The 25236-nt window shown below is 37.2% G+C and overlaps 1 protein-coding gene and 1 long non-coding RNA gene across 7 annotated transcripts; one reads left to right on the forward strand and one right to left on the reverse strand.

Annotated features, from left to right (window-relative positions):
- Positions 1-10525: 10525 nt before the first annotated feature.
- On the reverse strand, positions 10526-16037 carry LOC103418554 (nudix hydrolase 16, mitochondrial-like). The gene is made up of 4 exons (XM_029095821.2): positions 15628-16037; positions 13527-13641; positions 11775-11858; positions 10526-11032 (listed from the first exon to the last, which is right to left on the reverse strand). Exons 1-4 carry the CDS (start codon positions 15696-15698, stop codon positions 10778-10780), a joined length of 525 nt encoding a protein of 174 aa, XP_028951654.1. The 5' UTR covers positions 15699-16037; the 3' UTR covers positions 10526-10777.
- A 3919-nt stretch (positions 16038-19956) lies between these two features.
- Positions 19957-24522, forward strand: LOC108171592 (uncharacterized). 6 transcript variants are annotated; one of them, XR_011574943.1, is made up of 7 exons: positions 19957-20208; positions 20326-20399; positions 21119-21182; positions 22029-22814; positions 22898-23312; positions 23396-23477; positions 24290-24522. It is a non-coding gene; the product is annotated as an uncharacterized lncRNA (long non-coding RNA). The 6 variants fall into 6 exon arrangements; XR_011574945.1 differs by having other exon boundaries at positions 22898-23051; positions 23143-23477; XR_011574947.1 differs by having other exon boundaries at positions 22898-23051.
- Positions 24523-25236: the final 714 nt, after the last annotated feature.

A 25236-nucleotide genomic window follows, 5' to 3' on the forward strand; every position in this document is an offset into this window, starting at 1 on the left:
TTTGTTGAGGTTGCTGAAAATTATTATAAACTTTCTTGCCTTTCCCCTTTGGTTTGAAGTTATTCCCCCTGAAATTGTTATAAGTCCCTGAACCACCCTGAGATACACAAGCAAGAGGACTATTCATCTGGAACATTGGATTAGGAAATGGCATTTGTTGAAACACTGGGGTTGAAGAGATCGGAAAATGGGAACCATTGAAAAAATGCTGAGATGCATTATGTGCGGCACCACCAGATGATCCCCCAGCATCATAGACTGAATTAGAAGCATACATAGCAGACATTATAGGAGCCTGTTTAATAACTTCGTCCAAAGTAGCCTCTTCAGCTTTCAATTGGGAGCGCAATTCTTTTAAAGACACAAGATTCTCTCTGCCCTTTATAACTGCCTTGATAGTATTAAACTCATGTGGAAGACCTTTAAGAGCAACAATTACAATATCCTCATCTGAAATAAACACTCCAACAGCAGCAAGTTGATCCCTACAGTCCTTGATTCGCTGCAGATACAAATCAATAGACTCGGACCCTTTCTTTATGTTCTGCAGATCAATCTTCATTTGAACAATATTGGTTCTAGTCATGTTAGAAAACCGTTCCCTCAGATTATTCCACATTTCCTGTGAACTTTGACAACCAATAACACAGGACAGGGCAGCAGTGGACAATGTAGCAGTGATGAGAGTCATGAGAGCTTTATCATGAATCTTCCATACTTTGTAATCATCAGTAATATGATGTGAATTAGTAACAGTTTCGTCCTCAGAATCAGAATCAGGATATTTATCTGGGCAAGGAATGGATCCATCCACAAAACCAAAAATTCCATTTCCCTCTAATAAAAGCCCCATTTGAAAATTCCAGGTAACATAATTGGAATCATCCAATTTGACAATGACAGTGTTACCAACACTAGGAATCAGTGAAGAAATTGGTGACTGAGTAAGTGCTAATTGAGTAACTATAACCATGATGAGAACTGTAAAAGATCAACGTATCGTCAAGACTCAGAAAACAACCAAAACACACAATTTGTCAACAGAATTCTCCACAGACGAACAACAATACGTATGCAAGAAAGAGGCACATCAAGAAACCAGATCAAGCAACGCAATAAACTCCAATCGAGATAATATCAAGAAAATCTCGACAATCCAATTGCAGCAACAATCGCAAATGAGCGAGACAAAATGACGATAAAACTACACCACAATGCCTTCAAGAAACACACAACAGCAACAATTAACGAAGGAATTTCAAGAAGAACAATCACCGACCGACAGACGAAAAAGCCCCAAATTTTCTAGGGTTTCAGCCATCGACGGAGATCCTCGACGAAACGAGAACAACTTTTACCAAGATGAAAGCACGAACAAGACGAGCGGAAGCACAGAGATCAGGGAGCGGAAGCATAGAGATCAGGAACCGACGACGGTGTTACCCTTTGCCGGCGAAGATACCATGTCAACAGTAATGAAGAAAAGTACAGAGAGAAAATGTAGAGAGAGGAAGTAGAGAGAGAGTAAAAAGAATGTTATGTATATTCCAAGATATCAGCTACAATCTGTTTACATCCCTTACTTATAAATACAACCACCTTATAACTAACTCCATATTCTCTACTCTACTAATGACACCTGGAACTAACCTAAGTCATTCCCTAACACCAACAACTGCATGGAATTAAAGAAGAGCAAACTTGTAATTCTCTTCAAATTTAGGAGCAAGCAATGGCTTTTGTATCATGTTCTCTTCCTGCAAAACTGTCTCAGTTTTTTCTTTTCAGGTTCTTACTTTGTGTCATTCTATATATCTCTCATCTAGCAAAACTGCTTCTTTTTGCACGATTAGTTGTTTCTTTTCCTCCTCAACCCCATTCTGCACGTTCACGTTTATCTCTCATTCCGCAAAACGATTCCCAGTTAAGACGCAAAGCAGTTTCCAATCTATTCTCCATGTGCCTTCTCCGTGTATTGGTTTAAAATTCTGTTTTTTTTTCTTTATTTATTTATTTATTCTAATACAGTTTTTTTATTCAGTTTTTTCTTCCTTTTTTTTACCAATTTGTCCTCCTTTTTTGGATTTTTTACATTTTGATTGTGAAGGAAACATAGGGATCTTTTTGGTATTTTGGAATGCTTCACCAAACTGGGGCTCTCCCCTTATATATACTAGCCTCTCCGCACGCACTAACGTGCATGTGAGAGACATTTTTGCATCACGGGCGCTACGCGCCCCTAAAGATGTATGGTATTAGTTTTTTTCCATTGTAATTGTCAAGATATACTTTAAATGTATCGTGCAAAGAGGAACTTTTTTTTTTTTACCATGCACATCCTAAAAAATTATCATTTTTTTCATTTTTACTTTGCGTAAAGTAATGATTTAAATGTTATTCATGCGCATGCGAGAGGCATTTTTTTATCACGGGAGCTACGTGCCTCTAAGAATGTATTGCTTTAGCTGTTTTCTTATTTGCCCATCCAAAATTTTAAACTTTGAAATACTAACATTCATTTTTCCAATGAATTTATGAGAGGCCAACATCCATGTTTCCGCCTACCTTTTTAATAGATACATTCAAGTGTGTATTTTCTTCTTCTTTTGATTAGAAGTAGTAAGCACAACCCTGGAATAGTATTTCTCCAAGTTGAATGAAATTTGCATTCTATTGAAAAAAAAACACACGTGCTCTACTTTTTTTAACCGTTCAGAGATCAAATAAAATTGGCACACTTGTTCAGGCGTTTTCTACCAACCTACACAGAAGAATAAGTATGATCACAGTCAGCTACCATGAAAAATGGTTGAATTCCACCTTGGTCGAAAAGACTTAAATTTGTTCAAATGTTATTTTGAGTTTAAAATTGACAAATAAATAAGACAAAATAATCTAACTATCCAATATCTATTCTTTTCTTGATCCTCCCAAACTTGTATTTCAATGGGATAATTGTCAAAATTATCTCTTTGAACTGAAATTGTTTAATCCTCCAAACCTAAAAAGAGAGAAGCACATAAATAGAATGAAGCTAAACATAATCTTTCAAATCAATCTTGTACATCACAGATGCTACTACATAGTGGAACTTGGTCTTTATATGTAAAACTCCACAACACCGCCTTATACATTATGTTGGCTTTTTTTTTTTTATCAATAATGTGAAAATTTTGATCTTTATCTATACAGTACATGTAAAATTTACTATCAATAATTAATCATGTAATATGCACATCAATCATCTTAAACTAACTATTAGTCATGTAGAGCATTTGGTTTTCATTTGTAAGCCATCATTAAAATAATAATTTCTGCACAAATCAAATAACAAATTCACATATAAATACACTACTTTACATTGTTATCAAATTAACTTTTTACAAATAGATCAGTATATAAAATGGACATAAATTTAAGAAAGTGATTAAAATTTTCAGTATTTGCTTGGGAACACTTGCATCCAATCATAGACTAAAAAAATAATCTATTCAGAAAAATAAAAAAGAAACGAAAAAATTACTTAGAAATTCCTTGCCGTCTTCTTCTTATTCAAATTTTCATCTCTAACAAAGGCTCTGAAAATAAAAGTAAAACTGTATGTCACAAAAAACAATCCAAGAGAGTCAATCGGAAACCGCAAATATCGCAAAGCAATCCAAAACCAAAACAAAATTAAAATAAAACTGCAGTAGAAACCCAATTAGAATATTGCGATGCCGTGGCCTGATGCTTCATCTCTGAAATGCCCTTTTTTACTTTTATGCTTTTAATCTCTTGGAAGTCCATAACATGGCAGTCCTGGAATTCCATCACAAAAAAACTCAAACCTTTTCTATCATTTTGACACATGTACGAAAAATTGTTCAAAAGAATTACAGATAGCCTAAGTTAAAGAGTATGTGAATACAATACCTTTACATTTTATTCACTTGGTGGTGCAGTCTTAATACATATAGCCTAAGTTTTTAGAAATTTAAATTAGCTCATGCATACACATCATTAAAGTCTTCTAAAAAATTTGACCATTTGTGTGACCACTCTTCTCGACCTATGTTGATCTCATCTCTAATGCATGAATTCCTTCTTTGTGAGAAATATCTACATGGGCCAATCCACCCATGTATATGCATTGCATCAAGAAGAGAACATGTACTCATATGTTGACATTTCATGTAAAGAGTGTGATTATTCATGTCTTCTAACAGTCAATATTCATTTAGGTTTGTAACGGAACTCTATATCGATCAATTCAAAATTTCTCACCACAGTTTTCATGGATTAGAAACTGAGAGTTATTTCCAAACTGAATCTAATTTTAGCACCGACACTATATGAACCCCTAAACATCACTTTACATTTGTTTCATGAATGAGTAAACAATAATGGTATTAACGTTAAACTATAGGACCTGGTGAAAACACTTTTACTAATCAAGCGCGGGACATATTTATCCTTATTTTGTGATAAGGATGATCATGCAATGAATTACCGTGAATGGTCACCATTACTATAAGGAAACTCAAACACACCCATAATGCAAGCAAAACTCTTACGCAGAGGAATATAAAAGTTTATCTAATACAGTATCATGTATATTTTCCACACAAAATTGTATTCGGCTTTCAAAATCACATCCATATAATATATTTCAATATTAGTTCATCAACTTTTAAATGTAAAGATTGGAGAATGCTTACCAAATCGTTCTTGAAGGTTAGCGATTTTAGGGGTTTGTGGGTTTTCAGATGTAAAAGAGGGAGTGCGTGTTTCATCCAGCAAGATTCTCAGTCTCTCATTAAAATGTTCATAAACCCAGTTGAAAATAAGCACATTCACCTGCAAATGTCTCCTTTGTAATTGAACCCATATATTGATGGAGTCATTCAAGAGTCATCCATAAATGCTTCTTTCCAGCATTTGAACTCGCTCCAACTGGAACTGATCTCAGAAAATATAAAATTCAAGTAATCGGGAACTAAAGATGAAAGAAAATACAAAGTCTGAATCCAAGTCTTGATCGAAATGGGAATGGAAGAACCAATTCAGTTAAATTATCTTCCTTTTTTAATTATATTTTTAATTTTCCAGATTTTATTTTTATTTTTAATTTTATTTTATCTTTAATATTAGTTAAAATCCATATAAGCATGTCATTTAATGAATAAATAAGAACCATTAGATGTCATGTAATCAAAAGACTTAAAAAAAAGTGTAAAAGTATTTGTAAAAATATTTGTCCCTTGATCTATCCCATATATATAAAAAGTGGGATAATAAAATCCCTTCACACCTAGAGACGTGGGTGGTTTTATACGGATATCCCACAGAGTACGTGGTAGCACTCACCCACTAACCACAACTTCTGTTTCCACCGTTCGCCTAAAAGGCATTAATCCAAAGAAAATTGGGAAGAAAAAAACAAGAGGAGGTACGCTGTAGAAATTGAGAGAGGAATTGAGAGAGGAAAGAAGCAACGAAGTACTGCTGGGAAAGAAGACGAAGTAATTCCCTTACCTGCGATTTCAAACCAAGTCTTTCAAGGAAGCAGAGCAAACTACAAGCAACAATCAGAAGGTACAAAACCTATGTTTCTTGTCTCTTCATTTTCTCTCCAGTAAATTTATTTTGTAGGCAAGTGTCATCTTGAGTAAACTTTGGCCAGCAACACGAACCTATACGCTAGCAACCGCCAACGTCAGACGGAAGCCTATATGGGATCAACAGCCGCCGCTGCCACGTTGTCGACACCTTCGACTTCTCTACAATCCTTCGTCAAGATCCTAGTACCAGCAGCGGCATCAACAAAGAAAAGCATTACCGTCGCTGCGCTTTCGCCGTCATCAGCACCCTACAACCTGTGGTGCCCAAAGAAGTTTGGAAGTCTGATTTTCATGGAGGAACAATGCCTACCCATTGTGCCTAACAATGGTTCTGAAATTCATCAACGATGCAAGGGCGGTTTCCGAAATGAGGCAATAGCAGCCACGTATGTACGAGAGCGCCACCAAGCATCTTTGCCCAACCTATTTGCATCTTACCTCTCTGCCCAGAGAGAGCGCCGCCGAACACCACCACTTCAACAACACCGACGGCAACAACAGTCACGTCATCCTCCGATCTGCAAGCCCAACGACACAGCATGATCCATTTTCTCACCTACGGCATAAAATAAGGTGGTCATGAACGAAGTCCTCTGCCGTGAGAACAACAACCGCAATGGCTGCTGAAGTTGAAATGGTTGCTGCTGCTCCGTTTTAGGAGCTCATTTCGAAGAATTTGGCACAAAGTCGGAGACAGAAGTCACACCACAAAGAAGGATGCTTCTAGCAAAGAAAAAAACAAACCCATCGCAGCCGTCGTTTTGGAGTTAAGAAGAAGATGGGTTGCTGACAATAAAGAAGAAGAAGAAGCAAAGTCCACCTAAACTGGTGCCTTTGTTCCGCAGAGAAGAAGACCATTGGTTACTGAAATAGGACAACGCGCATCCGTGGTTCGAGATGTCGACAAAGAAGAAAATTACTTGCATAAATTACCTATTGATCATGGTTATCCTCAAAAGCCCTTGGTGTTCTTTCTTGCAACAGAAACCCGAAGAAAGCCCAGCCAAAGAAGAATAGGCGTTGATTCTGTCTAAATTAGGAATTGGAAGAAATTATCTATATACTAAAACCCGGTGGAAAATACTGTTTACGAGCAGTGTAATGGCTAAAATGCCCCTTAGTGTCTTCTTTGTTTCCTGTGGTCTTACTGCTTGGTACAGTGAGATGACGCTTTTACCCATGTTTGCCACACGTCGGTCATCGTCCAATCGTGTCCTTTGGTGCGTATGCTATGTGTTTTGTAGAAAAGATGCTGAAAGCAAGTTTTGGTTGGTTTTGGTTTACATTATGCTACGTGTTGATCATCCCTTTCCATCTGAGAAAGAGGTCCGGTTCCATTTGAATGAGAGCTCTGATGGTAATGACAGACGCTTATTTCTCAAAAAAGTGATATTAAATGCAAGTGACAGAAATATATATTTATAAAAATATTAAAAAATGAGAATGGCACAATAAGCAAGAACAATTTATCCCGGCTACATGGTTTGTGGGACAACAAACAATAAAAATTTATAAAAATATTAAAATTGTGACAAAAATGCCGGTGGCAAGAGAAAAAAATATTAAACAATGTAAATTGGCACAACAAACAATAAAAATTATGTATCATTGCTCTTCTTTCCCGACTTTTCATTATTGGTTATGTTTCATAGATAAAGCAGTCATCAACTGGTTCTTTCCCTGCTTTTCAATGTGATAAAGCAACTGATCGTAAGGCTAAAAAACCTTTTAAAATGTGAGTTAAACTGGGCGTGGGGAAATTTTTAGTTGTGACTAGGACGTGTTTTTAATGAAAGTGATGAAAATATTTATTTTTTAAGTTATTAAATTTTTAACATATATATCTCATCATTTGTATAATAAATGTATCTTTCCGTGTAGTAATCACTGAAAAATCTCTCATTGTCGTGGCACGACAAGTTTTTTAGTATAAAAAAAAACTAAAAAAATATTAAAACTACTGTTAATTAACAGTTCCCACCCGGTTTTGTCCTTTGTACTCTTCATTTTTGTTCCCTTGCGTTTTGTTTTTTCTAGGGAAGATGCTTTCAAGATTTTCATATTTCAAGGAACATGTTTCCAGCATCTTTCATATTTCAGGCAAGGTGCATTTCATTTTTCACTTTCCTTTCTTTTCTTTTCTCAGTCTTTCCGTTTCTCTATATTTCTCCTCCGTGTGTCTTCTTTTAATTTCTATCGGATCGTGTGGAAGTGTGCTTGGCCTGTTTTTCTCGCTGTTTTCCACTAACGAATCGCTCTGGTTAGATGTGTTTGTTCATGCGTTGCTTTATTTTCTGTTTGGTTAGGAAGAAATTTATTGTCAAGTAATTATGCAAATGAAGCACTGGGATGACTGTCGATGGGGAATACTAGACTAGCCATTTTTGTATATCAATGACAAGGCATTTGACAATGTCTTTTTCTCTAAGTTACATAAACTTAGACAGGTTTGTAAAAATATTTGCTCCATTTTCTACTTAATGTTTAACTTAGTGTGTACTTATTTATATGTTAAAAATATAATCGATAGTTATATTTTTGCTCCCGCAACAACGTGCGGGTACAATTTACTAGTGATTTCTAGAAAGTAAATAAAAAGATGAAGAGGTGAAGTTTGTCGCGACTCTAACAAAAGCTACAAGCCAAAAGCAAAAGAATGAGAGATTTTTTCAATCACACGAAGTGGTACACCATGTGTCTATATATAAATGGAGGGCTATGTGTGTTAAAAGGTTAATAACTTAAAAATTAAAATTTTCCACCACTTGTATAAAAGCACGTGATATACCATCCGTATTTTCGTTACAACTAAAATTTTCTCCAAAAGAAGGGAAAGAGTTTAAAACTCAAAAGGAAAGAAAAGTAAAAAAAAGGTCTTTTTCACAATAAAAAACAAAGGGGCCAACTTTCCTGCTTTCAAAGACCTATTTCAAATAGGATTGAATAACCTATTGGAGAAGGAAGCTGCAAAGTAAGAGAAAAAATAAAATACCTCTCATGCGAGTTTATCACAAGTATGACCTCCATCAAGTTAAAATTAAACATGGAGCAAGAAATTGTACCAACCCAAAACTAAATATTAATGGGTTTATTACAAATATACCCGTTAATTTCATTTGACAAATGAAGTGGTACAAAACAACGAAAGCTCTTCAACAATCACCCAACCATCAAGTTTTCTCATATGGCACAAAGCCACTCAAATGGCACGAAGCCACATCAAACTTCAAATGGCATAAAGCCGGTTCAAATTACAAATGGCACAAAGCCACTCAAATGGCACAAAGCTCTACAAATGGCACGAAGCCAAATAAAAGTATTAAATGGCATGAAGCCGTATCAAATATCAAATGGCATTAAGCTGTATCAAATGGCATGAAGCCGCAACAAGTCTCAAATGGCACGAAGCCACATCTCGCTCCAATGGCTTAAAGTTCTTGCTCGCATGAGCTAAAAATGCACAAGCATCAAACGCTTCAATGGCTTAAAGTCCTCGCCCGCAAGAGCTAAAACTACACAAGGCATCAAATGCTCTAATGGCTCAAAGTCCTCGCCCGCATAAGCTAAAACTGCACAAGGCGTTAAATGCTCCAATGGTTCAAAGTCCTCGCCCCCACGAGCTACAACTGCACAAGGCATCAAACCCCAACAAACACATAAGGAACTACAAGTGACTTGATCCCTCAACGAGGGTACGTAGGCAATCTAGGGCTCTACCTAGGTGCAGTCACAAAATCAAATAAACACTCAAATCCCCAAGTTACGATTTATTCATATTAGAATCAAAGGGAGAAGGGTTGTAATTAATAGGCGCGTAGCTTAGAATGGGTCGAACTCAAATTAATAAAACTCTCTTCGGAAAAATGAACAAAGGTGAAATTGTGTCGAGTGAATTATTTGTTTACATATTGTGTACAATTTTTGCTCAACAGGGAGTAATAAATTGATCCCTACTTCAATCACTTAAGCCACTGAATCTATATGGTCCCTCCATTATACTCTTTGGATCAAAATCTATGTCAAAGAGAGGAGGTTTAATATTGCTAGTTTAGCATGGTTTTATCTATGACTGTCAAGTTACCTACTGTCCCAAGAAGCGTGACTCAGCAAGCAGTTAAGCCAAGTTGGATTGACGAGAGATTTTAAGGAAGATACTTCGAAGATTATACCATATGTGTTCAGTGCCTCGAAGGTGGCTAATCTCAATGAAAAAATTACTATTGCGCTTATCAATCAACGTGGTAATGATGTTATTAACAAAAAAAACCCCCACAATTGTACAAGTAGATCATCATCATCACCATCACCACCAACGCCTTCAGTAGTGCTCCAAGCGGTGAACTTACCGAAAAGAATGGTCCTCCTCTGCCGGAAAATGCGAGAGGGAGTCTGGTTGGGGATTCCAAAGTACACTGGGAAAAAAAATAATTTGGAGTTGCATGAGGTGGCGGCAAAGATGGGGAGAGGGTTGATATTTTTCAGCGATAAGGCAAATAGATTCAAAGGTGAAGAGCGTTCCTCTATGCTTTGCAAGTCTCGTAGCGAGGAAGAGGATGATCAAACTTACAAGGATGGGAATGATATGTTTCTGGAAAGCTTTGGTGACCTTGGAAGAACAAGAAGAGATGACTAGATTTTAACGCAACGCAACAAGATGCTTCTTGCATTTGCTGCCATGAATCCAAGTGTAATTGTCAATCACTGCCGCATATGATGGTGGCGCCGCGGTGCGATGAACTTTTTCTCACCAATGTCCTCCATAGGATGATGCGGTACGAAATTAGTTTTTCTTATTCAGTATTCTAACTTACTCTAACCTACAAGAAGGGGAGAAGGGGGATCAAACTCAAGTGCAAAAGGAAACAATATCTTCAAAGAGCTTTGGAAATTTGTTTCCAACTTAACAATAATGCACCATTGCAGAAAGGGCAAGTAAACGTTTGGATATGCACCAGAAAATGTTGAACATAAACTTGAAGGGACTGAGACTACGTAACTTCCAACGGTAGTATCGTTAATAGTGTTGTTACTTGATGAACAATTGGTAAGCAGAAAACTGCACCGAATAATCAATTCCAGCATGTTTGTACTTGTGTTCATGAGCGTGCAACTAAAATGGCCTCTGTTCACGCTCACACACCCTATTAGCAAGTCAATGTTGCATCCTCCTCAACCTACCCCGTACCTATCATCTTTTCTGCATGCCACTTTGAGAAGCCTTCCACCAGGGCATCCCTCATCCATGCATGCCGGCAACTCACGATAGCCTCTGCTACAGTCAGCCATGTTCTGTTTCGGGTGCTCTGTTCGGGCCATGACTCAAGTTCCTCCTTGACAAACAAAGCAAACATAGCAGCTTTACATACACCTTCCGGACTGAACTCATCCTGGTGTGTCTTGCTCTTAAAATAATAATACCCCAGGAAACCCTGCAAACCAAATAGATAAACAGTTGGTTCGCTTTCTCCATGTACTGTGATATAGAAAGAACATACAAAAAGATTTGGCAAAGAATTCTCGAAATATATGCAGCAGGCATATTAACACTCGATGCTAACATACAAAGCCAACCAAAATTATATACATCCTTATTATTCTCCATGACAGCCAATATATTGATTAAATTGGACATCGGCACCTGGAATTTAATAACCCCCAAGTTCCTTCATCTATCAGTAAGATAGGATAGAGAAAATAACTACTTTAGACTACAATGCCCTGAGAGGCCAGCTCAATTCAGTTATGCTTTCTACAACTACTAAACTCAACTGGTGCCCATATAACTAACATACAGTTCTGTCAAGGTAAATCATACTGCCCACAATGAAAAGTAACAAGTATGTAAAATGGATCTAATGCAAACATTAGATCCACTGCTCAAGTCTTGTGAAACACAAGAAATCCAATCAAGACACAAACTGATAAACAATCTAAAGAATTAAAGCCTTAAATGGATGCATCATCTTGCAACAAAGCAAAAGTAAGAAATTGCAATCCCCAAAAACATTTCAATATAAAACACAAGAAATCCAAATAACACAGATACAACCTAAGCAATTCAAGTCTTCAACAGATGAAGAGAAACTATTCAAAGAAGTTAGAGGTGATAATATGGAAAAAGCTCAAGAAATAACAATTAGAAGAAATATAAGTTGAAAAAATGTATTTCACCATTAGCTCTCCTCGAACTCCAGCTTCTTCAACAGCTTCCCTTGCGGCTGCCTCCTCAACAGTTTCATCATTCTCCCAGCCTCCCTGCATGTGAATAACATATTCTTAAATTAAATAGTAACTTATTATAAGTTCTCTACTTCCCACACACCCGAAGAAGCACATAATCACTTTGAGAGATAATTTAGCCTTCCAAATCAGAAGAGAGATGAAACAATGAAATAGATTGATTATGACATAGGATCGGCAAGAGAATGTCCCAGTTGACTCCAACTTCCACCTTCTACTGTCTGGTCTAGATGAGTGTAATATACCATTTTCTAAAAGTCCCTTCAACCAATTATCCACTACAACAAGAGAAATAAGTGATGCCTTGAGAATGTATTTCCTTGGGAGATGACTCTAGCCACTCACTATTTTGGACTTCCAGCCATTAACATAAATTGAATATTTTGTTTCTGAACATAGGCTCATAGCATTCCATGTGAAATCCCTTTCCAATGGGAAACTCCAAAGTAGTTCCTTGTTTAGTTTAATCATATTTAAATTACCCACCACTAGTGTAAAACTCACTAGTTTTGTATGCACACTTTCTTTGGATATCATAAATAAAAAGAGCAAAAAACAGAGGAAGCCAAAGCACATGAGATTGTAATGTATAACCCTATAAGTATGTACAACATAAATATTTTACAAGTCAACAAAGAAGTCACCACATTTAACTCATCAAACATAAAGTTACATCACTAAAACAATATCTTTTATGAACTCAACTATTAATTGGCGATTATAAGGAACCAGTTTACTCTATTTTTCATCATGAAAGAAAATCATGCTGAGAAACAAACTAAAGCAGAAGGAAAAAAAAAAAAGTCTGAAAGTGTTAATATTAGTTCAAATGCTAAGAGGGCACTATAATCAGATTCATAACAAAAGCATACGTATCTACATTTGCATATCTAGGGCAAGTGAAAACAACAATTCTGTTCCCAGCCTTGCAAATGTCAAAACGTATTTGAAACTGACACGTCTATGGGCATCATAATTGACTGAATCATGGACTAAAAAAATATCCAATGAACTAACCGATCATATCTATAAAGGACTACTACTCAAAAGTTTTGTATTTTCTGCAAAATTAAATTCATGACATAATTGGTTATAAAATTAAAAGGCCTCATTCCAATTCAAAACAAAGTAGGCTACTTCCAGTCTAGCATCATCAATAAGCAGAAGAATAGCTTAAGCCAACAAATGTTCCTTCTCCTTTTAATCCAGACCTATTCACACAGTTTCTGTAGAGCCATTGAAATAATCCACCCCACTAACAGGTAATAAGAGAGAATATCAAGCAACTGGGGTAACTGGGATTTAGGCTTTACAGCCTACAGAAAATTTCTAATATTTTCTTCTCTAGGTTTTCAAAGCCCAGAGTCAAGATATGGTACTTAAATGTATCTATAGGTATCAAAAGAAAAGAAATTGGTTTGAAGGTTTAATACCTAAATGTTTCCCAGATAAAGCAATCCTATCAACTTAATTTGATCTTGACCCCTATCCCACAAGCATAAGTTACTTTGAAACTAACATTTTGCACAACTTGAACTAATTTTTACAGTTGACCTGTTAGTGAGGCGTCAGAACAAAAATAAAACAGTAATCTACGAAAAAAGGGTATTCAGAAAAAAATGCTCAGGAAGAAAGACCACACAACTGTCAACATTTTTTAACTCCAGCAGAAAATATACATACCTTTGGAAACAAAAGACCTGGTCCACTAGGTGAGTTAATCATAAGCACCTCAATGATCTTCTCAGAATTCGCCTCATCGGTCTCATCAGAATTTTTGTATCTAAATGGAATACACCTGTCAAGGTCTTCTCAGTTAGCTACTTCATATCAAAAAAAATAAAAAATAAAATAAATAAAAACTTGTTCACATACAAAAAATTTAACAGTAAGTAAAATCTCAAATCTAGTTAAAGATGAGTAATAGAAAAACGAGAATCTTATGCATATAGATAGAAATGTCTGCATGGTCGCTCAGCCCGGGCAAATAATTTATTGTATAACCAATAACCATACTGCCAAGCTCACACACTTTATAAGTCTGATTGACAGATTATATCAATATTTTAATCTACACGTCATTTGGTTTTGGTGTATGGGGAAAAGATATTATATAGTGATTCTTGTCCAAAAAAAAAAAAAAAAAAAAAGAGAAGAAGAAGAAGAAAGACAAACATTTATTAGTGAAACTTCAAATCAGAATAAAATAAGCCATCTTTAATCAAAATTTATTGATGACTACAAAACTGAAAGGTGTTGAGTGCATTTACAACCTGTCCATCATAACTCGATTACTTTATGCAATTTATCACTCACAAAGAGCTTCTATTAAGACCAAAAAATTTAGCACAATTATTTCCTCGAAGCAACAGTAGACTCCCTGTATAAAGAAAGGGAACCGGATCCCAATAAACTGAGCCTACTAATCAATGAATCCGGGCTGTTCAAATTTGATCCAACGGCTACAAACAGAAGGCCCCTCTAAAATTTATAATAATTGTAGCCGTTGGATCAAATTTCAACGGCCCGGATTCATTGATTAGTGGGCTCAATTTCCTTGGATCCAGAGGGGATCTGGTTCCTAAAGAAAGAAGCCTAAAGAATCCAAATTGGTTCTCTGTGTCCTCAGTGTCTTTTTTTTTTTTTTTACCTTTTCCAGCTTGTCAAAGTTTGAAACAACAATGAACTTAAATTTCATAATTATAACAAAATGCTGAAGCAGGAACAATGTGAACAGTAACCGAACTGGTATTAAGGAAAATTAAACACTGATTACAAAATATATCCAACCAAAGACCAGAGAAGGGAAATTCATTCGCCACACTGGTCCTAAACACAGCATAATACAGAGGGCCACCAACCTAGACAACTATGCCAACCCAAAATGCAGACATGAGACATAATGCAATTCATACGCTATCTGCCAATTTGTGCTACCACACAATGATGACTAGTCACATGAAAATTGATAAGCTCATCATTTTCAACACAGAGGAAACCAAAACATCACATTCATCTAGTGCATATATCACCCAAAAACCGGTACATAGCTTAAATTTGCAAAAAAAATAGCAGCACCTGATAAAAAATTCTGAGCAAAATATTATTAAAACGAAGCCCAAATGGTTGGCTAGAAGCTAGGTCCTAAGTTGGGAATGTAAACACAAACAATGAAACAACATAAGTTCCTTTCCAATTTTTGTTCACTAAACTCCTTAGCTTATCCTTGCCCAAATGATTGCATCAATGAAAACATTCCCAAATAATATCACCAACATATTTAATAAAGTCCCAAAAATTTACAAATTTGAGGAAGCATAACCACGCCATATCTGTCACTTTCATATGTGATCCAACAAAATTTCTCATGAATAACTTACAGATGAAACTCAGGTAAGTCAATACAAGGTCATTGTTTGTCCTAATAAACCCACATTCTCTACCTGCCTTATATAATAAACATGAATATATACACACACAATCAATAAACAAAAGAAACCATTAATCCGACCCTGCTTAAAGATCCAAATGGTTGCCATCAACCAGTCAAAATCCAAAAATCCACTTCACAAGAAAAATCCTCCAACTTTGGAGACACATTGGTCCACCTCCACCACTAGAACACCACATAAACAAACAACATCAACATCAACCCAAATCAAACAACATCAACATCAATCCAAATCAAACATATACAAACGAATATATACACACACATATAAAGACAACCCTATATGTTTGTATTTATAAAGCAATATATGTACAGAGAAGAAATTTTAAGTACCCGGCAACAAGGCGACAACCGGCCTCGTAGCGTTGCTGATGCCGACCCGTACGGGCCACTATATCACACATACTAGTTCTGGTTCTTTAACAATTTCTCTTCTTTTTCTCTTCTTTTTTGAAAATCTTCAACAATTTCTCTCCTCCTCTTCCGCCATTGAAATCGTTCTGGTTCTTTAATTTGGTTTTTTTACGCGATGTCACAATGCTCACGCCCGCACCTGATAAATCTCCCAGCACTGGTTCTCTGGGCTTCGACGGCGGCAACCGGCGCTCCCTCGCATCATCCAATGGCTGTAGATTTCAGATTTCGTTCTGTTTTTGTTTTAGGGTTTGGTTGCAGAGCGAAAGAGAGGGAAAAATGAGGGCTGGGTTAGGGGGGGAGAGAGAGAGAGAATAAAATAAAAAAATAAATAAATAAAAGCGGTTAGACCGAATCGAATCGGACGGTGATGGTGGTCAAAGTCACGTGGTCGATAGATCAAATGGGGCCCACTATTGGAGAACAATTGGGTTTTATATGGTACCGTTTGATACGTGGAACGGGACGAAACGGAGTGGGACGAGACGTTCCGTCCTACGTTTGGTGTGCCTAAAACGGATGGAACGTGTTGTTCCACGAGACAAGTTTTGAGTGAATTTTCGTTCTACCTCATCCCCTGGAATAACTCGTTCCACATCTGTAGAACACAAAATTATAACTTTTCCATCTCCTTCTTTTTCCTCGTTGTTTCCATCTGAGGGCATCTTTGCTCCTCTCCATTCCATCCCATCATGTCTCGTCCTGTCCCGTCCCGTCCCGTCCCGTCTGCATACCAAACAATACATATATACACGCGATTGGGATTTGGTGGTTTTTGGATCATCTTGACGAAATGGAAAAAATTTTCATTTTGACGGGACACGGGTAGTACATCACATATTTTTATGTAAGTGGTGAAAATTTTTATTTTTTAAGTTATTAACTTTTTAACACACAAATCCTACTATTTGTATAGTGACATATGATGTATCACCTCGTATGCAGATCACGCTAAAAAATCTCTCGACGGAATGGACTTCCTTGGTGTCGTACTTCGACGTGGCGTGTTGTGGAGTATTAGCTGGCATTCGGTTATGGTATTGGTTACCGGGGGTTGTCAATTTGGCACAAAGTGGTTGGGCGTTGCAGTGAATTAGTTAATCGTTGGAAGAAGAGTCAGCGGATTAGTGGTTTTAGCTTTAAGGGAACGTTAACTCGTTGAAAATCTCCATCTCTATTTCATGATTCACAAGGTTTGCAACATTCAACTGCAAATGCAAAGCCATGGAATCAACCAACCTTCTCAAAACAACATTCCAATACGCAGCCATCCGCATGTTTATGCTTCCTTAGACTTTCAACTTCAACCTTCCCAACACCACCAACAACTATCTTAGAGGACGTTTCTCGTTGTCCAAGATTCTCTCTATGAAGGCATTCTGCTTGGTCATGAGTCTATTCCATTCGGATGCATATTCAGGATTACAAGTGTAATCTGTATGTTTCTCCATTTCCACAATCTCCAAGATCCAGTTCAATGACATTTCTTTCATTTTTGCTATGAGATTATGGCCAGCTCTTCGGGTGGCCAACTGAAGATGAAAGTAGTCTTGCGTGTTACGCATTAGCACAGATAGAACCACATCCTCAATATAACTCCACACCAGCAACAAACCTGATGGGTATATCTGAAATCCCTCTCACTTTTCCCTGCAAAATGAAAAGAAAAGCGTTGCGCGGTAGAAAATTGGGAAGAGCAATACCTTTAGCTTCCTCCAAAATCCTCATCTCCTCTATTAAGAAGTTAACTTTCGGGTCACTTTCGTTGCACACTTATGAAGTTCATCTGAGTACTGATTGAGGATCTCGACCAGCCTAGCAGTGCAATGCATGTGCTTGTCATCAGGGTTCTAGTCAAATTCTTCTCTAACAAGAATTTTCCTGTGGGATTCTTTAGATAATCCAATAATGTGCATCAAAACTGTCGTAGCCTCACCAACGGAGGACAAACACCTTGGCATTTTGTTAAGCTCTGAAAGGTAAGAATTCAGCTTGTCATCAATCTTCTTAACAATATCCTGTAAATTCTTGGATATATGTTCACTGTTCTAATAATCCCCGCCTAGCGCCGCCGCGCTAGGTAGTTGGCCATCATCCCGATTAATGTCTAGGCATTTGAAAATTAAAAAAGAGCTCCTAGACCTGCTAAGGCCCTCCTAGACCGTCTAGACACCCGCCTAGCCCATCCAGACCCACCTAAGCACTCTCTTAGGTTGCAACTCTTTTAGACAGAAAATAGATAGCTCTCAAGGGGATACAAGCAACCTAGGGTTACTGATACTGACAAGAAAAAGAAAAGAACTAGGGTTGCTGTTTGAGTTTGTTTTCCTCCACCCATTTCTGATGAAAAGCAGGAGTTGCGAAGAGTAAAAGATGAGAGATGATGATAAATTGATATTACAATACGTTGGCAAATATAGCACCCCTTGGGACTTCCACCATTAACCACAATTTGTTAATTGAAATGAAACCAGGAGTCACCTCAAAAATAAATACGATACACATCTTTCTAGCAATGTAATTGATATTGGATGTGCTTAATTACTCCAGGAGAAATAATTCAGAATTGTTTTTTTTTTATTGAATTTAGAATTGTATTTACTTTGTACTGTTGTACTGGCACTTAGGATCAAATAATCTTTTTCCTTGAAGCACCAGAACTTATATTTGAGATGTAAAAACCATATTTCACAAATTTTCGGTGCATTATTCTTGTTTAATTTACAGGGAAGCAATTGTTTAATAAAATCAAAGTAATTTTGAAATGAAATCAAGTAAGGTTTTATGGACCAAGAAATCCATTTCCGATCTTTAGACATACCAAACATGAAAAACTTTCCAAACTCTCTTTTCCACACACTAACATAGGCTAAAAAGACATTGACTTGCAAGTTAAGTCAATAATCTAAAACATTTGTATAAAAATAATTTTTGTAAATAATGTAACAAATACAGGCCCTAAACCCTTTTTTGCGCCGAGAATATTTTTTTTGGTCGAGAATAAACTTGATCTATATTGTTAGAGTATCTATTTCCCATCAGAGAAATAAGAGATCTTGTATGTACTTATAAATAATTGGGTTACTCCTTATTAGGGATGGGCAACGGTTGTGGCAGGCGGGTAACCGCGGTTATTTACCCATAACCATTTATGTTCATATCCACATAACCGTTTACCCGTTAGGTAATTGCCTAAACGGTTATACTCATACCCATAACCGTTTATAAACGGTTAACCGTACCCATAACCGCATACCCATTTAACTGTAACCGTTTAATACATGTTTACCCGTTTACCCATTTACCCTTTTTAACCAGTTTATCTTTTGTTTTTTTACCATTACCTATTTTTCACCTGTCTACATGTTTTTTAACAACTTGTAAATAAAAAAAATTGTCATAATTTTCTTTTTTGACAATTAAACACCATTATAATTCATCATACATTTCCGTATTTTAATTTTTTTAAGTCCTTATATCATTCAAATAATTGAAATAATAGTTTACGGACGATATTTTTAACTGTTATCAATGAAGGTAATATAATATTTGTTAAGTATTCTTAGGTTACGAAAAAAGTTTATAAGATAGTATTTTTGGGTTATTTAACCCATAATGTAAGGTATTAACATAATATATATATATATATATATATATATATATATATATATAATGAGCTACATTATATTATAATTAGTTATATAAACCATGCATTATAGTTCATAGCATTGATCTAAATTTTATCCAGATAGAGAACATGATTAGGAGAAGGATTACACTTGTTGACCATGAATCATGTATTTTCAGCAACAATCAAAAGATTCGGCATTCAAATCGAAGAAATGTGATTGTTGGGTTAATAACACAACTCCCCATCCCCAGTCAAATGGCCGCAAGCGCACATACACACACATATATATACATTATTTTTATTTTTATTTTTAAAATATTCAACATTACATATATAAAATAAATGGGTAAACGGTTACCCGTTTATAATTGCGATTAATTCCCATAACCACCCATTTAAATTTCACGGGTAAACGATTATACCTATAACCGTTTATTTATCTAAATGATTACCCATAAACGTAACCGTGAAATTTAAATGGACGGGTAATCTGTTACAACCACACCCACTTTCTACTTATTAAAATGACTTCTTTAGTTTTTAATTGGAACCGTGGGACCCGCATTATTTTTATATCTTTGTTTCTAGTCTCTCTCTCTCTTCTTCCCTCTCTTCCCGAAACTCATCTCAGAACCTCTCTCTCTTTTTTTTTTTCTCTGTTTCTTCTTCTCACTCTCTAACTCTCTAAGCTCCGAGAACTCCCAACCCCTCTTCCCTTCGAATCAACAACAAATCAAGCCCAAAATTTATATATTTGGAATCCTTGAGACCTAACAAACTCAATGGTACCCTTGCATGCGCCATCAAAGCACTGTGGACTTTTCTGCCATTGAAGCTGAGAGCTTCAAAGCTCTAAAACTAGAACCCAGGTGAGAAGTGTGTTCCTTCTTCAAATTTATGGGTTTAATCATGCTATTTTACACACTGTTGTGTTGGTTTTATGGTCAAAATTGAGGGTTTTGACCTTATCTCTTCTCTATGCCAAGAACCCGGTTCCGACAACGAACTCCGGCGAGTTTGTTGCTGTGGATTGCACGGATCCCTTCGAACCTAAACCCAGGTAGTTATTTTACATTGCTATTTGTTGGTGGTACTGTGAGTGTGTGTGTGTGTGTGTGCAGGTGCATGTGCATGTGTATGTATATGTTGTGCATGTGCATGCGGTGTGTGTGTGTTTATATATGTATATGTATGTGCATGTGTGGTGCAATACATATGTGCATGTGCGGTGCAGTGCATATGTGTATGTGTGTCCGTGCATATGTATATGCATGCTGTATATGTTGTGCAAGTGGGTGTGTGAACTGTGTGTGTAGGTGTGTGATTATATATGTATGTGTGTGCATGCTATGCAGGTGTGTATATGTTTGTGTAGGAAGTTGGGCCGTGTGCGTGTATGTGCTGTGAGTATGTGTGCTGTGTGAGTGCATGCCGTGTGCATGTATGTGTGTGTGTGGGGTACGGTGCATGTTATGTGTGTGTGTGTGAAGTGCATGCTTATGCATGTTGTGTGTGTGTGTGTGTGTGTTTATATATATATATATATGCAAGTGTGTGTGTGCAGCGCATGCTTATGCATGCTCTGTGTGTGTGTGTTTATATATATGCAAGTGTGTGTGCAGCGCATGCTTATGCATGCTCTCTGTGTGTGTGTGTTGGTGAGTATGGGTTTGGGCTAACCACCTCTTGATCCTAACCTATCCAAACCCAAGGCCCATTTCCATTTTCTAAAATTCTATCTTTTGGGTAGTTTATTAAATTGTACATTTTCGTGCTTAGGTGAAGTTGCTAGTGGAGACTTCCTTAATCATTTTCCGCACAATTCTGCTGCTTCGGAGTATTTGTGAGTGGACCACCTTCGAAAATTGCATGTTTTATTGATAGAATTGCATAATTTAATAGCATGCCTTGCAGAATTGTTGATTTGAGGAATACTTTACAGGAAGTATGATGATTTGATTATACGTGATTATATATATATATATATATATATATATATATATATGTTTTGAACTATTTCCATTATATCGTATTTTCTATAGAACCCTTATTCTGGTAGACTATCTGATCGATGACGATAGGATGCTAAGAATGTGTTTCAAATGACTTTCGAACACCTCTTCGTAGTATAGAGGATCGATGAATTTATGCTACAAAGTTGTATTTTAGAGATGAATTATGTTTTGTGCGTACCTAGTGAACAATATGCCGTCTGGGACGAGGATCTGGTGTTGGCATTGAGGCCGGGAGAAATAATCCCTAGCGAAAGGCTGAGGGACACGGAGACAGGCATTGGGCCGGGAGGGAGATATCTCTGACTACGGGCACAGAGACTGAGGTGCAGGCATTGGGCCGGGAGTATTATTATTCAGTGCACTCACTAGCAACATAACTTGTGTTATGCTTCCTGATATGATTTCTGATATGATTTCTGATATGATTTTCTGAGATTGATTTGCAGATGGATATATCAATTGTTTTATGAATTTCTGATATGATTTTCTGAGATTGATTTGCAGATGGATATATCAATTGTTTTATGGCATGTTAGAGTTTTCTGAAAAGCTTATCACTTATTATTCTAATAGTTTTCATTATTAAACTGTGGGGGTTAGTATGTTCATAACTGTTTTCGTACTATGTATGTATAAATTTGGTCCACTCACCCTTGTTTTGTGCCCCCATTCAGGTCTTAGAAACGAGGCATAGAATCCCGGCATCAAGGTACTTCCACAGCGGCATCTTCGAGTCCTCTCGGGGTAGAAGCCACTCCTTTGTTCATTCAATCTTATCTTAATTCTTGTTAGTGACTAGGTTTAGTTGTATGCTCTGAACACATTCCTAAATTGTTAATTCATTGTTTTTTTTTTTACTTCATAACCCGTATTTATTTCTTATTCCTAGCTTTTGCATTTAATAAATGGCTTTCGTCACCCTCGGGTGTCGGCCACCACGTGCCTATCCTGGTATTCGGGTAATATCAAGGTCGGGGCGTGTCATAATCGCGGGCCGCGGTTACCCATAACCGCGGGTATTTTGCTCATCCCTACTCCTTATATTGTCAATTGATTTTATGGTAAAATTTCAACTTCTTCATGGTATTAAAGCAGGTTGTCCCTTGTCACTTCACTTGTCACAGCCCGTCCCGAGATTTTCATCAGGAAATGTGAAATGACAGAATTACCCTCGGACGTTATTTGGGGTGTGACTTACATTTGGTTTAATTTCAGGATCTTTGGAACCAATTAGAACTAAGATCCTTCTTAGTTTTGGTTGGTGGCTTTTTAGACCACACAACTCCCTATCACTCTCTCTCTTCTATCCCGTGTATCTCTCCATTCTCTCAGAACTCTCTATCTCTCCCTGTCGAACCGTACGGACACATTCACCCACGATCATCCAAGCACGGATCGAAGGTTTCAAGGGTACCATTGTACTCGTCAGGACCCTACGAACTCACCCATACGCATTTCAGGTAAGAAATCTTTCGATTTCACGTTGAAATCTTGAGGTTTGATTTGAGTACTGTTCACGAACTTTGTAATGGTTGGTTTTTAGGACAATCCAAGCTCACAGTGAGCTTTAGGAGGTTCTCACGAAGCTCGGGGACGTTCGTTTGACGGTTTTGGACGTCGGGATCACAAGGTTCGAAAGTGGCCGATTTTGGTGAAAATTCCCGACGTGATTTCGAAGTATTTGGAAGTTTTTAAAGGTATAGCCTTCTTCATCTCGAAATTTGTCAAGTTTTGGTGAAAATTTCATGGAAAACAGTTGAAAATCGAGCGAGAAAAGGGCGATTACAGGTCTGCCCAGCTTCCGGCACCAGCGAGTTTTTCCGGCATCTGGAGGAAGAAGATGACGCGCGTGGGGGGCGCGTGGACCCGTGCCTATCTCGGCACGTGGGGGCGCGTGGCAAGTCCAAATTTTTTTCTAAAAATACCTCGACGTCCGTGACGTCGAGTAGGTCATTGTGGTATATTCATATACCCAATTTGAGCATCGTATAAGAAGTTATTATGCATTGTCGGTTATGTGCCTTAAATAACTTTTTTATAGTTGTTTCGCATATAGGTGATACCTATCCCGATGACGAGCGTATTCAAAGACATCACGGGGGTTACGACTGTTCGACTTACCAGTGAGTGGGCAGTATTTTCTGTATTTACCTATATACTATTGATTTTTCCCAGAAATTGAAAAAAAATGAAAGTATGTTTTAAAATGCCATGCATACATTATATGAATTGATAATTGATGCATATATATATGTGAAATGGTGCTGTGGACGCACATGTGAGTATCAGGTGAGTTTTATGTTAATCATATGACTTATTGTGATGTGAATTGTATTGAAAGCTCAAACATGCACCATTGGTGTTAGTGCTTATATTATTCACCCCGCACCACACGCTCACCTTGGATCCAAGTAGGTGCATGTCGTACATACCGTTAGAGGGTTCCAACATGTCGTACAGACCATGAGAGGTGGTTCCGACTTGTAGGTGATTTTAGATTATTATACAGCTGTTGATGAGAGAAGCACTAGAGCGTATTCTTACACCTTTCTTATCGTACAGACTACTTCAGGTAGTTCCGATTTATGTGCAGAGTGGCGACGTACAGGTCACTGTGGTGACTCCGGTTGGATTGGATATTGAGCTTTAGAATTAACCGTACAGGACCAACTGCAGGGTCTCTAGTTGATTCCTTATTTCACATGTTATAATGTTGCATCCTTATTTTGTAATTGACGCTTATAGCATGACATATTTTCTAGTTTTTGATAAAGATTGGTGATTTGAGATATTCGAAGAATTATATGCATATTATGTTATTTTCTGGGAAAGTATACAGGTTTTACAACGACGGGTTAGAAATGTTGTTAAATTGAAATGTTTTCGAAAATCTTTGTTTTACTGACCCACTTAATTTTGTTTTGCACCCCTCCAGGTTTTAGTTAGTCGCGTGGTAGCTCACGAGGATTCCCACGGCATTCTGACAGACTACTCATGTAGGACTCACCTTTGGGTGTTGTAATTTATTATGGTCCTACTTGACTGCACCTAGTACTTATGCTCTGAATATGTGTATTTCACACTTAAACCTACGCTAGCATGCTAGTTGGATATTATTGCTAGTAGTTGGGTTTTTATTCCTTCGTATTTCTCTTATCTATTGTTTTCGCGTCGCACTTTTGGTTACGTCATGCCCCACGTGACGGCCCCTGATTCTAGGATCGGGGTGTGTCATCACTCAATTTATTTTGTCCACCTATTTGGCTTGAAAGTTTGCTCTCGCCCCGGGGGAGGGGGTGGGTGAGTACTGGAGTATCCGTCCAACATTGGGGAAATAAGTAACCTTGCATGTGCGTATAAGTATTGGGCTACTCCTATATTATCAATTGGTTTTAAAAGAAACTAATAAAAAAGGCTTTAAGACTTTAAATCTTAACCAAAAGCATGCAAACAACTTTATTTAATAGTTAGGACAAAACAGCCTAATAAAATTGGCACAAGAAAGTACCCTATTGAGTTTCCAAATTGACCCTTGACAACAAGCCTTAGCCCGTTTAATCTTTCTCTCATCTTTCTCGATCTCTCCTCCTAAATTCTGTTTTCATTTTTGTTTATTCAATTCCAATTATGCGTTGAATTCGACGAAGGTATCACAACACAAAACTTTTTAACCCGCAACAAGATGATATCCTTAACCAAATGTCACCACCGAAAGAGAAACACTAGATCTAAATTACCATCACATGCTCCTGCAAGTAGAACGAACGAAACAAATGAAAAGCGAATGCGGCTAAAGGGGGCATCTAAGACACCCTTGCTTTCGGCAAAACCGCAACTCGCTTGACCCCGATATTCTGGTAAGCCAGTGGAGTGAGGATCAGT

Source organism: Malus domestica, chromosome 02 (genome assembly GCF_042453785.1).
Source record: "Malus domestica chromosome 02, GDT2T_hap1".
NCBI lineage: Eukaryota > Viridiplantae > Streptophyta > Magnoliopsida > Rosales > Rosaceae > Malus > Malus domestica.